The 14,257-nt window shown below is 42.3% G+C and overlaps 1 protein-coding gene across 1 annotated transcript; it reads left to right on the top strand.

Moving 5' to 3' along the window:
• The first annotated feature begins 2,662 nt into the window (after positions 1-2,662).
• On the top strand, positions 2,663-14,012 carry LOC142185421 (ras-related GTP-binding protein A). The gene is made up of 10 exons (XM_075260852.1): positions 2,663-2,768; positions 3,326-3,369; positions 3,457-3,556; positions 3,634-3,700; positions 6,353-6,575; positions 9,386-9,481; positions 9,578-9,700; positions 9,798-9,889; positions 11,286-11,401; positions 13,385-14,012. Exons 2-10 carry the CDS (start codon positions 3,343-3,345, stop codon positions 13,480-13,482), a joined length of 942 nt encoding a protein of 313 aa, XP_075116953.1. The 5' UTR covers positions 2,663-2,768; positions 3,326-3,342; the 3' UTR covers positions 13,483-14,012.
• Positions 14,013-14,257: the final 245 nt, after the last annotated feature.

Genomic DNA, 14,257 nt, shown 5'->3' on the forward strand with positions numbered 1-14,257 from the left:
AGCCAGAGGAGGGCATCAACGTGACGTGATGAGGAGGAGTGCACGAAACGCCCACCGTGCATGGTAAGTATACGTTTTTTATTAAATGAGTAGCGGGTCCAAAATAGCCTTTTTAAAGGCTATTCAGCAATATATCTATCACATATTGCTGAATTTAGGTGATAGAGCCCCTTTAATGTAAGTGACATGATGGGGTTAATTGCTATTAATATGGGGCACATGGAGTTACTAAAACTAAATTAACAGCCCAAATGCCTGACATTAATATACTGTAGAGCTACTGTAGAAATACAGTAGAGATACTGTATAATTTTGTGCGGCCCGCAGACTAATCCACACCAAGCCTAGTATGTTCCATTTAATGGTGACCGCCGCTACGCTACATAAAAATGGCCGGCTGTAGCGCAGCAGCGGGAGAATGTCCCGGACCTTGGGCCCGCAACCTGTAGCCTAGTAACGGATTGGCCAATCCAGCCGCAGCTCTTTTCCTCATGCGTCATTGATGTCTTGACGCTGAGCGCGGCGGATGGATTTTAGCAGCGGAGGCCAGACCTGCAGTGACAAGGTACGTGCCAATTTTACAAACCCCAAAAAACTGCGTTTATTGTCCCCTATTTTGCCCCCAAATCTTTCAATTACTACAACTCCCAGCAGCTCCAGATGCCCTGGAGCTGCTGGGAGTTGTAGTGCACCCACCCTATAGATAATGTCCCACTCTATTGTTATGCTGGTGCCCTTTTCTAGAGCTCCAGCAATTGTTTGTAGACCTAGTGCGGCCCGTCGACTGGCTGGGATCTTGCTCTGTGGCCCACATGCTGAGTTGAGTTTGAGACCCCTGCTGTAGAGTGTCCATATATACAGTACAGGAGTAGAGATACTATGCAGTGTCCATACAGGAGAAGTGATACTGTGCAGTGTCCATATATACAGTACAGGAGAAGTGATACTGTGCAGTGTCCATATATACAGTATAGGAGAAGTGATACTGTGCAGTGTCCATATATACAGTATAGGAGAAGTGATGCTGTGCAGTGTCCATATATACAGTACAGGAGAAGTGATACTGTGCAGTGTCCATATATACAGTATAGGAGAAGTGATACTGTGCAGTGTCCATATATACAGGATAGGAGAAGTGATACTGTGCAGTGTCCATATATACAGTATAGGAGAAGTGATACTATGCAGTGTCCATATATACAGCACAGGAGAAGTGATACTGTGCAGTGTCCATATATACAGTATAGGAGAAGTGATGCTGTGCAGTGTCCATATATACAGGATAGGAGAAGTGATACTGTGCAGTGTCCATATATACAGTATAGGAGAAGTGATACTATGCAGTGTCCATATATACAGTACAGGAGAAGCGATACTGTGCAGTGTCCATATATACAGTACAGGAGAAGTGATACTGTGCCGTGTCCATATATACAGTACAGGAGAAGTGATACTGTGCAGTGCCCATATATACAGTATAGGATTGGAGATACTGTGCAGTGTCCATATATACAGTACAGGAGATGTGATACTGTGGAGTGCCCATATATACAGTATAGGAGTGGAGATACTGTGCAGTGTCCATATATACAGTATAGGAGAAGTGATACTGTGCAGTGTCCATATATACAGTATAGGAGAAGTGATACTGTGCAGTGTCCATATATACAGTACAGGAGAAGTGATACTGTGCAGTGTCCATATATACAGTATAGGAGAAGTGATACTGTGCCGTGTCCATATATACAGTATAGGAGAAGTGATACTGTGCAGTGTCCATGTAAACAGTATAGGAGAAGTGATACTGTGTAGCATCCATATATACAGTATAGGAGAAGTGATACTGCGCCGTTCCATATATACAGTATAGGAGAAGTGATACTGCGCCGTTCCATATATACAGTATAGGAGAAGTGATACTGCGCCGTTCCATATATACAGGATAGGAGAAGTGATACTGTGCAGTGTCCATATATACAGTACAGGAGAAGTGATACTGTGCAGTGTCCATATATACAGTATAGGAGAAGTGATACTGTGCCGTGTCCATATATACAGTATAGGAGAAGTGATACTGTGCAGTGTCCATGTAAACAGTATAGGAGAAGTGATACTGTGTAGCATCCATATATACAGTATAGGAGAAGTGATACTGCGCCGTTCCATATATACAGTATAGGAGAAGTGATACTGCGCAGTGTCCATATAGATAATATAGGAGCAGTGATACTGTGCCGTGTCCATATATACAGTATAGGAGAAGTGATACTGTGCAGTGTCCATATATACAGTACAGGAGAAGTGATACTGTGCAGTGTCCATATATACAGTACAGGAGAAGTGATACTGCGCAGTGTCCATATATACAGGATAGGAGAAGTGATACTGTGCAGAGCTCATACCATTGGAGCTCATTATATGCAGGCAGCCCCGGTCTCTGACATTGTATACAGTACATAGGCAGAGCTCATGGCATTGGAGCTTACGGTACTATACGCAGGCAGCCCTGGTCTCCTGACTGGCCGGATTCCTCCACGTGCTTAGCTATAACCAAAACAACAGTAACGCGCCAGATACAAAACTTCTGTTCTGCGCAGGCGCAGCCTCGGGTATCGCGATGTCTGCCGGGAGGTGTCGCTCTTCGCCTTCTCCAGAACTTTGGCTTACGGTCGCTACGTACATACAAGCTCGTGTTTCTACTTCCGCTTCTTTCATGTGACAAATCATGTGATTTGGCAACATCCGGGTCCTGGATCGTTGTGAGTAAGGTGGGTGTTGTGTTCGTGGTCGTCTCCTGGTTAGTTTTGCTGTGGTGGTCTGCTAGAGGTAGGAGAGCTGCTGTGAGGTGCTTAGATGGCGGGCATTAGAGCTGTGATGGTCGGCTGGGGCTGTCGGGTGCCTATGAGGGATGTGTAATGATTGTAGTAAGGGGCTCTTCCCCTCCCCCAACATACATAGACCTGGACAGCACACACAGGGGCTCTCCTTATAATGGCTGGGGCATCTTCAGGCTTTTTTATCTTGTTTTTGGGCCCACAGCACCACTTTTCATACCTTCCAACTTTCCGAGGACTCGGAGCTGCTCCAGAGAGGCGGTGTGTGCACTATTACAATTATTTTATATTAAACGCTATGTTCGCTGGGCTCTCTGTTGTTTGGGTCAGCTGCGGGATCAGAACAATGGAAAGCAGGACCGCTAAACCAGCGCTTACCCTCGAACGCTGGTGGACCCTATAGACTATAATGGGATCCAAATTAACAAATTAAAAAATCTACTTGCCCAGCCCCATTGTAATATGCTGATCCTTCTCGTTTCTCCTTGCAGAATTCTCTGGCTGTGTGATGCCCAGTTCAGCCATGAAGAAAAAGGTAATTCACTACGTAACCATAAAATAACCAGTATTCCTTAAAGATGATGCAGAGTCTAACAGAATGACTGTCTGGTTAACCTGTTAGGTGCTGTTGATGGGGAAGAGTGGCTCGGGGAAAACTAGTATGAGATCCATCATCTTTGCAAACTACATTGCACGGGACACACGACGATTGGGTGCCACAAGTAAGACCTCATTCATTGATTGGGATACTTTTTTGTACATTGATGTTTTTGTGACCGTTTGTTTCTTTCTGTTGCAGTTGATGTTGAGCATTCTCATGTCAGATTTTTGGGCAACCTGGTGCTAAATCTATGGGATTGTGGTGGGTAAGTTAACTGTCTAAGTCCTTGACCTCTGTTCACTGGTTAGTTTGTCCATTAATCCCTTAGGCTAGTGTCACGTGGGCAGATTAAGGTGGCGCTCGGTGGCTAATTGTCTTGGTCTGACCGCAGCTTTTATGACCATGGGCTAACAGGATCATAGATCAATATTCCATCACTAAATCTAGGGTTGGGCTGGAGAAGTTAAAGGCAGTTGCCTCACAAAGTAATCTAACAAGGTCCTCTCACACGCTCCATATTTAAACTGAACGCAGCCCGGCTGAATTAGGACAGGACTAGAACTGGCAATGGTCGATGCTCTTTAATGGGAGCACCAGAGATAGCGGAGTGCTTTACATTGGCTTTTTCCTGCTGCATTTCACAAGGAGAAAACACTGAGTTCTAATAATAATAATAAAATTTATTTATATAGCGCCAACATATTCCGCAGCGCTGTACAATTTGTAGGGTTCAAATACAGACAGAAAGATACATTACAAAGAAAGTCAATTCACACAATGGGACTGAGGGCCCTGCTCGCAAGAGCTTACAATCTATGAGGTAGAGGGGGTGACACAAGAGGTAGCCGGGGCGGCATTGCTTATACAGAGGTCAGATACTTTTGTAATAGAGGTGACTGTCATTACATAAACATAAGACTTTATGAGCCGTCAACAGTCATGTCCTTTAACATGTGGATGGAGCTTGGACCTATGGAGTTAGCATGAGATGACATCATATCATGTGGGGAAATGTGGGAGCGGAGACAGAGGAGGGTTAAGGGTTTACGTTAGAAATTGTGATAGGCCTGTCTGAAAAGATGCGTCTTTAGTTTGCGTTTGAAACTGTAGAAATTGGGAGTTAATCTGATTGTCCGGGGTAGAGCATTCCAGAGAAGTGGTGCAACTCGGGAGAAGTCTTGTATACGAGCGTGGGAGGTTCTGATAATAGAGGATGTAAGTGTTAGGTCATTGAGTGAGCGGAGAGTACGGGTTGGGCGGTAGACAGAGATGAGGGAAGAAATGTAGGGAGGTGCGGCATTATGGAGAGCCTTGTGGATGAGAGTGATAACTTTATATTTTATTCTATAATGAATAGGCAGCCAGTGTAGTGACTGGCACAGACCAGAGGCATCGCTGTAGCGTCTAGCCTGATATATGAGCCTAGCCGCTGCATTCAGAATAGATTGTAGAGGGGAGAGTTTAGTGAGGGGAAGACCGATTAGTAAGGAGTTACAGTAATCAAGGTGAGAATGAATCAGAGAGACAATAAGTGTCTTTAGTGTATCTCTGGTGAGGAAAGGGCGTTTGGAGATGTTTTTGAGGTGGAGGTGACATGAACGTGCGAGTGATTCAATATGAGGGGTGAAGGAAAGGTCTGCATCAAACATGACCCTGAGGCAGAGGGCCTGCTGCCTAGGAGTTATAGTAAGGCCTGAGACTGCAATGGATATATCAGGGACAGATCTATTAGATGGTGGAAACAGTAGTAGCTCAGTCTTAGAGAGATTTAGTTTCAGATAGAGCGAGGACATGATATTATAGACAGCAGAAAGACAGTCACTGGTGTTCTGTATGAGTGCAGGGGTGATGTCACGGGAAGATGTGTATAATTGGGTGTCATCAGCAGTTCTAATGACTGAATCTCTTTAAAAATATAAAACTAGTATTATGGAAAAAAAAGCCCTCAAATTACTAGGTCAACAGAAAAAAAAATAGCAGCACCCCTTAGGTCAGTTTCACATTTTTGAGTCCATGTTATAGTTGAAAGGCTTGTCCCATGAAGTAAAAGGACAGGACCTTTCACATGCTCCATGTTCAACCTGACTGTGGCCAGGTTGGCGTTCCCATTCTCTTTAAATATAGATAGATATAGAATTGATAAGGTCAGAGTCGCGTTTATGACTAATTGACCAATAATCCTGGGTAACTGTCGTTGTCCTAATTAATTAGGCTGAGTACCAGGCGGTAAAGAAGTTACAGCACTCTATGTATTGGTATTCGTTCTTTTTTTAACAAAAGAATGTGTGTTGGCGCACCTTTATTCAAGAACACAGGGGTTAAATAGTAACAGAGAAAGGAAGAGATATAACAACAACATAAGTTTTCATATTCATTCCTGATTGGTATGGTACATCTCAATCAAACAGAAAAAGTTTAAGCAGTGCCATATATAGCCAGCTACTCCTGGTCCTGCGTGTTAACCTTGGGGAGCTGTCTTGTGGCATTTGTTTTTCTTGCACCCATCTTGGATACAGGCACTATCTTATCATATAACATTATATCAGTTTCAAGCTATAAGCTGTAACTATATCTAGCATTCAGCTTTTAAGGATAGCAATTTTTTTTATTCATTACATGATTATAAACGTCACAGAATTGCAAACGGACATCATTTTTCTATATGCCCTTATATAAAACGATCTGCTGCTTTATTGTTTCTTTGACAATAATGTTGAGCCACAAGTTTACCAGCAACTGGCAAGTAGCTGTGTTCCCAAAAATCTTCCCTCACAAGTGGAGTATTATAAATGAAGGTAGTGTTTTGTGGCAGTGTTTTTCAACAATTCTTTTGCTGTTTCTTTTGGGCATCTTTTTGTAGTTTTTGCATTTCTTTACTTTGCTTCTGTAACATACTTTGTTACTTTTACTTCCACAGTCAGGATACGTTTATGGAGAACTATTTTACCAGCCAGCGTGACAACATATTCCGCAATGTTGAGGTCCTCATCTATGTTTTTGATGTTGAGAGTAGAGAGCTGGAGAAAGACATGCACTATTACCAGTCTTGTTTGGAAGCCATTCTTCAGAACTCTCCTGATGCAAAGGTGTTTTGCTTGGTTCACAAAATGGACTTGGTACAAGAAGACCAAAGAGATCTGGTTAGTAGACAGACTGTAATATTAATGCATAGATGAGATTTATCAAAGAGGACCTTTCATGTCCTCGGGCACCTGCGGATTTATATACCGCTAGAAAGCCGACAGTGCGCTGAATTCAGCACACTATCAGCTTTCCCGTTATGTATCGGTGCCGTTATCATAGCTCTTCACTGTCAGAAGGGCATTTCTGACAGTCTGTGATGAACGCCCCTCCTGACAGTAGAGTCCATAGCGCTGTACTGTCAGAGGGGGCGTTCCTTACTGCACAGCTATGACTCTGCGCGGTGAGTAACGCTTCCTCCTTACAGTAAGGGCCCCTTCACACGGCGTAAGCGCTCGGCTCATTCCAAGCCATACACGCGAGCGCTTCTAAACACTTCCCATTCACTTCAATGAGAGCGCGCGTAAATCCGGCTTTACGAGCGCTCCCATTGAAGTGAATGGGAAGTGTTTAGAAGCGCTCGTGTGTACGGCTCGGAATGAGCCGAGTGCTTACGCCGTGTGAAGGGGCCCTAAGACTTTTATTTAAACCACCCATACGCTGACCCACTATTATTTGATGACAAGAACATGAAATTGTGTCAAATTGTATTGTGTGACTAGGCCTAAACGCGGATGTTGTTATGCAAGAGGATTTCAATTGCTCTAGCGCATTTTTTTTTTTTTTTTTTGCATAGTATTCAAAAATTGTGCTTTGGGTTGTCATGTTTTAGGTTGGATTCATACTTGCATTGTATTCTCTTGAGGAGATTTCACTGCAGAATCTGCCTAAAATCTGTGGAGAGAAAAGGCCTTCTCTCCTCCAATTTCATTATAACACCAGCAGAAATCGTAAATCTATGAGGTCCATGGGTTTCCGTTCGTAACCGCTTTTTAAGCAGACAGGGCCTCTGTCTTTTGTGTTCCCATGCAGACTCTAAGGACAGACACCCGAATGCTCGAGTGAACCTAGCATTAGTTTGTTTGTTTATGTGCCACATGTGGGCTATTTACCATTTTGACTCTTTCCCTTCTGAAATAGTTTCCATAATTCAATCTCATGCGGCACCCTTCAGCCTATGTTTCCCATTAGTGCAGAGTCTCCAATGTTTCATTGCTGGTTCCTTGCATTTCTCTAAAAGCAAGAAATCTTGTCGGTCACGAACGAGACCTTGGAGACTGTAAGACTAGGTAGATTACACAGATGGGCAATAAAGGTTTTTAAAAACATTGCACTAGTTAGTCTCGTATACGCCACGTTATTTTGCGGCCGCAAAATCACGGCCACAAAAATAACGCTGCGTATACGATCCAGGCTCCCATTAAAATCAATGGGAGTGTATACGGCGCTCAAAATCTCACACGGCGTATACGTGCCAGGTCACGCGGCACGTTACTCTGTGTGAATGCACCCTACTATAGGAGAATTCTTTGTAGGAGTTTTTCGCTTATCAGGACACTGATGGACACAGCTATCATGTATATGTAGATAAGACATAATCCACCCATCACAATAGGTAATGGTCACAGCTTATCTACTTTCTCCTCTGTAAAATAAGCTATCCCTGGGTCACAGAGGTGCCTAGATAACTTGTGATGGTCCTTCTATGGAAAACAGGACGTCATAGAATGTTTGAGGCTTAGGCTGGTCTTACACGACCGTAGTTTAAGTCCGCAAATGGTCCACAATTGAGGGTTTTCAATTGCGGATTATTTGCGGACACATTATACTCAGTGCGGCCTCTTACACCACCGGATATTTTATCCGTGGTGTGCCGGGCCGCAACCGAGGTCCGCACTTTTTAGAGCTTGTCCGTAATGGCCGCAATTCACGGCACTGCACGGACTCGCCTATAGAACTCTATGGGCGAGTGCGGCAGCTCACGGACATCTGCGGAGTGTAAGTTGCTGATCAGCAACTTGCGGACCGCAAAGGCATTACGGTCGTGTAAGACCAGCCTTAGTGGCAGAAGTTGTAAATGCAAGATTTTTAGGATTTTTTATTTTTTTTTTAAACTTAGACATTGATTTTGGGAACTTCAAAACAGAACCAAAAGTTTTAAAAAAAATGTTTTTAACATTAAAACATGATTTAAACAACGAGTTAATTCCTGATAACACATTGGCTTTAAAAGTAGTCCGCTTTCACAATAATCACTCCCAATCACTTATATATGCTGTTGTGGTGGTGGTTAGTGTCTTAGTGGTCAAACCTTTCTTGTGTCAAAGTGCAGTGTTGCTGCCCAAAAGAAATACTTTAAAATATGTACGTAAGCTATGCCAGGCTCATGCCAGCATTCAGGTTTTCATTGTTCGGATCCGCATGAAAGACGGAGACTCCATCCACGTAAAAAGCTATTAAATGTAGAACCCACAGACTTTCTGTAGATTCTGCAGTGGAGTCTCCTACAGAGCTTTAGCCGTTTGGTCCTCTTGTGGCTCTGTCGCTACTGCCAAAGTACCTGTGGCTGCCACCCAGGACGGCCGCCTAATTTAAAGATTGACAATTCACAATGAAGGGGGACCACAGAAAAAACTGGTGCTCTGGCAGATGCAGCCACACCCTGGGTGCATCAAATATCCAATTTTCGTAGCAGCAGGATTGCACTTTGACATGAAAGATGTATTTTCACTGTGTTGTTAAATGCTCCTATAACGGCAATTTCGGTGGTTGTACACTCCCATTAATGACCTATCCTAAGCTGATAAATGGAGAATGGAGCCGGAAGAAGATGGCTGTTGTCTGTATAGTGGCCAAACCAGGTACTGCAGGTACCTGTCCTATTCATTTGTCCCTCAATATAATACATATAATTTTTTTTTTCTTTCAGATATTTAAGGAAAGGGAAGAAGATTTAAGACGCCTTTCTCGCCCTCTGGATTGTGCCTGTTTTAGGACTTCTATTTGGGATGAGACGTTATACAAGGTATGTGCCTTACATTGTTTCCTTTTAAGAAACAAAGCTTTGATTTAGTCTCCTTTTATGCTTTTTTATCACATCGTATGCTCTTTCCCTGTTCAGGCCTGGTCCAGCATTGTCTACCAGCTTATTCCTAATGTACAGCAGCTTGAGTCTAACTTGCGTAACTTTGCCCAGATTATTGAGGCTGATGAAGTTTTGTTATTTGAAAGGGCAACATTTTTGGTGAGTATTATATGCTGGATTTAACTAACTGGAGAAATTTGAGCAATGATAGTGCAAAATTTCTATATTTTTTTGGGGATTTATTTTTTTTTTGCAGGTTATTTCACACTATCAGTGCAAAGAGCAAAGGGACATTCACCGATTTGAGAAGATCAGCAATATTATAAAGCAATTCAAACTAAGCTGCAGGTAAGAGAGAAATGCTGGTGAAATCTCAGTTTCAGTTAAAGGAGTGGTGTGGCTAGTAAAGATATACTCACACCTATCTCCAATGTAATATAACTAAATTTGCAATTTTGAGCCCAGCATGCGGTGCCAAAGAGAACATATTAAAAGGGCTCTATCAGCAGATTGACGGGTTATGAGCTAAAGATATTCCTGAATAGCCTTTAAAAAGGCTATTCAGGGGCTGCTGTTAGTTTGTAAAAAGACGCCCCCCTCCATTTTTTTTTTTTAACTTACCATGGTAATCGATATGTAAATTAGCTGGATCGTGCACAGTGGGCGTGTTGTGTACTCCTTAGCGTCATAACTTCTGCACGGCCACTGCTGCCTCCAAGCCCCCCTCCTCCTGCTTATTCACGTCGGTTTCTATTAAAAACACGTGTGTGCATGCTCCAGCTCGCAATGTTCTCTATGGGGAAAATGGCGCCGGAGGGAGCGATACTGCGCATGCGCGTGCTTTCAATAGAAACCAACGTGAATAACAGGAGGAGGGGGGCTTGGAGGCAGCGGTGGGCGTGCAGAAGCTATGACGCTAAGGGGTGCATGACACCAGCTAATTTACATATCGATTGCCAAGGTAATTAAAAAAAAAAAAAAAAAAGTGTGTGTGTGGGGGGGTCTTTTTACACACTAATAGCAGCGCCTGAATAGCCTATTCAGGAATATCTTTAGCTCATAACCCGTAAATCTGCTATTAGAGTCCCTTTAACTGTTAGTGGTAAAAGTATGTGAGAGGTAAAGCTGAGAAATTCATTGAAAAATAACAAGTCTGACCGTCAATACAGATAATCAACGGGATTTTGTGTACGTCGGTTATAACAGTATTTGCAAACCTTTACCTGCAGTTTCATTGAAATAGTAAACGTATGAACTGAAACTGCTATTATACGCTGGGATCTTTTTACACTCCAGAGTATAATTAGAAGATGCCCATGAGAAGTGACCAAAAATTAAAAAGTGTTGCTTACCTCCCATGGGCTTTGGTGCTGGTCTTTATCTTCTTCTGGCCTACTGAATGACATCAAGAACTGCTGAGGCCTGTAATTGGACCTCGTCAGTCACGCTTGGTCCCTGATATCATTTGGAATGCCTGAAGATGACCAGGAGCAGCACCAGAGCCCAGGGGGAAAATAACACTAAGTAAATCTTGCAAGGTCCACTCAATGGATATCCTAAAAAGGGCATGGATTTTTAAAAAGAGGTGTTGCCTAAATAATTGCTGTTAATCATAATTGAGGTAAAACCCTCTATTAATCCTGATTTTGATATAGGTCATAAGTTCTCAGCCCTAGTAACAAGAACCTGTTATAAAGTGATGAGTAGATGTTACAGCTATGCTCATGCTTTTCTTTTTTCACAGTAAGTTGGCTGCATCTTTTCAGAGCATGGAGGTTCGAAATTCCAATTTTGCCGCTTTCATAGATATTTTTACGTCCAACACCTACGTTATGGTTGTAATGTCTGACCCCTCAATTCGTAAGTTCTTCTTTTTCAAACCCTTTACTGCATGGCCTCATTTTTTAGCATTTTATTTCTGTAGATGTAATTGTTATAGCATAATAAGGAACTATACAGAATTCTAGGCACAGTGCTATTTCTATTTAAAACTCCGGAAACCACATGACGTGTGTAATAGTTTTCCATACAGTTTTGTATACAGTCATTCTACGAACACTTAGTGCAAATAGGACTATAGACCTATATCCTCTTGGTAATGATCATCATAAGTGGAAGACTTAACCATACTCATCATGCTAGTTGTGTATGTAATGCTATTGTGCCCTACAATAAAGAATGGAGCAATATTTGTAATACACAGCTATAATTTTCCGCTAACCATGGAGATCAGAGAAGCTGCTGAAGAATCCACCTGCAAACACACACCATTTAGCCTATGAAATACCGTAGTTAATGCTGATGGTGGCATATAAAGGAAAGGTCTGAGGGCACATATTTAGTATTGACAGGCTGGGTTACCCTTTCGTTACAGTATGCTTCTATGGAGCCAACTAAGTGCCTGTTCTGTTAGTTATATGCCTTTGCAAAATTACAGATCTCTTTATGGTTAAGGTAAAATTAATTAAATGAAAAGAGATGAAATTTCTGTCCTTTATTGTGAATGACCTTTTCAGTATCTCTCTGAGATCACTTGAATAAGAGCTAAAGCACAGCCACTACAGAGAACTGTCTGATACTGCTCCATTCTCTGTGTCACCTATACATAGGATACACTTTGAGTGCAAAGTGATATATAATTGCCCTACGTAAAGTTCAATTTGACTGGTGAAAATTAAATTAAAACCTCAAACAAATGCAACAGACCTAAAATATTGTCCACCATAATCCAGATTTTTTTTTTGTTTTAAGTAAATAGGTAATAGAGAAGCCTATCAAACCAAAAATTGCAACACCTTTTTATTTAGTATGTGCATTTGCGTTTTTACCAATCATCAATCTCAATATTTTAAAGGGATTCTATCATTAAAATTAAATTTTTTTTTTATCAATCACGCGTAGGAATAGCCTTTAGAAAGGCTATTCTCCTTTAGATGTCTTCTCCGCGCCACCGTTCGGTAGAAATCACGGTTTTCGTCTGTATGCAAATGAGTTATTTCGCAGCACTGAGGGCGGTCCCCAGTGCTCAAACAGCACTGGGGGCGTCCTCAATGCTGCGAGAGAAAACTCCAGCGCCACCTCCATCTTCTTCAGGAACAGCCTCTCCCTGTGTCTTCTTCTGTCCTGGGTTTCAATCAGAAGATTGAAATACACAAGGAGAGCCGACTGCGCATGCATGGCAGCCACAAGAAAATGGCCGATTACACAGTAAGCTTTGTAAGCGGCCATTTTCTTTTGGCCGCTTACACAGCTGGTGTAAGCGGCCATTTTCTTGTGGCTGTCGGGCATGCCCAGTACGGAAGACGACACAGGGAGAGGCTGTTCCTGAAGAAGATGGAGGTGGCGCTGGAGATTTCTCTTGCAGCATTGGGGACGCCCCCAGTGCTGTTTGAGCGCTGGAGACCGCCCCTAGTGCTGCAAGAGAACTCATTTGCATACAGACAAAAACTGGGATTTCTACCCGAATGGCAGCGCGGAGAAGACATCTAAAGGTAGGAGAAGAATAGCCTTTCTTAAGGCTATTCCTACGTGTGATCGATTTAAAAAAAAATGTGATTTTAATGATAGAATCTAGAGATGAGCGAACACAATTCGGAACAGCTGTTCCGAATAGCACGCTCCCACAGAAATGAATGGTCGGCCGCTTCCATTCATTTCTATGGGAGCGTGCTATTCTGAACGGCTGTTCTGAATAGTGTTCGCTCATCTCTAATAGAATCCCTTTAAGTAGTGGATATGGCATTTAGAATGCTTGTGTATTGTATGAGCTGTACTTACAAACCCTTGTATTGGCATCATGTAACACATTCTTCATTGTAACATGTTCCACCATTTCTCCAACAGCCTCAGCAGCAACTTTAATAAATATACGCAATGCTAGGAAGCACTTTGAGAAGCTGGAGCGTGTGGATGGTCCTAAACACAGTCTCCTTATGCGCTGATGCATCGATCAGAGGTCATAAATTCCAGCATCATTTCGGAAAAACCCTTCTAATCGCTGTTTCCCGTTTTTATTTTGTGCAATGACCATCTGGAGTTTAGCTCAGTTTCACCTAAATCCTAAACAATGCATTCTTAATTGAAAATTATATTTCTAGTGTGACAAAGTAATAAAAGACCATACACCCTAAGAAACCAGTAACAATGAGAAGCCTAGCACAAGTCTGATGATTGAAATTGCTGATGCTAGCATGTTGTTTGATACACTATGTGCCAATATGTGTGTATTAATGTGTTACTTTTTAGGAGATTACACACCTTATCCACTGAGAGAGTGGATGACCTTAACCTTAAAGTAATACCCTGGTAGTTGAATGTCCCTTTACTGGGCCCATATGGCTGTGAAGAAGATGCGTATGCTAAAGATATCTTTCTAAATTCTTTGACTATACACGGTAAAACCTCCATTTTGGTTGGGTATTGATTACAGTTGGGGTGAGATGTAATAGGTTTCATGAATTCAGTGTATTTTTATGCTTTGGAATAAAAATATTTATGCTTAAAACATAATGGACATTTTTTTTCTGTTAAAGAAATTTGCGGTTATTTTAACAGTCTTAATGTGGTATTCTAGACAAAATCTAGAAAGTGAGGCTTACCATGCCCCCCAATTTTCACTAACATGTGTAGCACTATTTTGTACACCTACACTGCTTGTGGTGACCAGGATGATACAGCTAGCAAACATCTGTCGTGGCTCTCCCAGCAGGTGCCATA

This window comes from Leptodactylus fuscus, chromosome 11, assembly GCF_031893055.1.
Source record: "Leptodactylus fuscus isolate aLepFus1 chromosome 11, aLepFus1.hap2, whole genome shotgun sequence".
NCBI lineage: Eukaryota > Metazoa > Chordata > Amphibia > Anura > Leptodactylidae > Leptodactylus > Leptodactylus fuscus.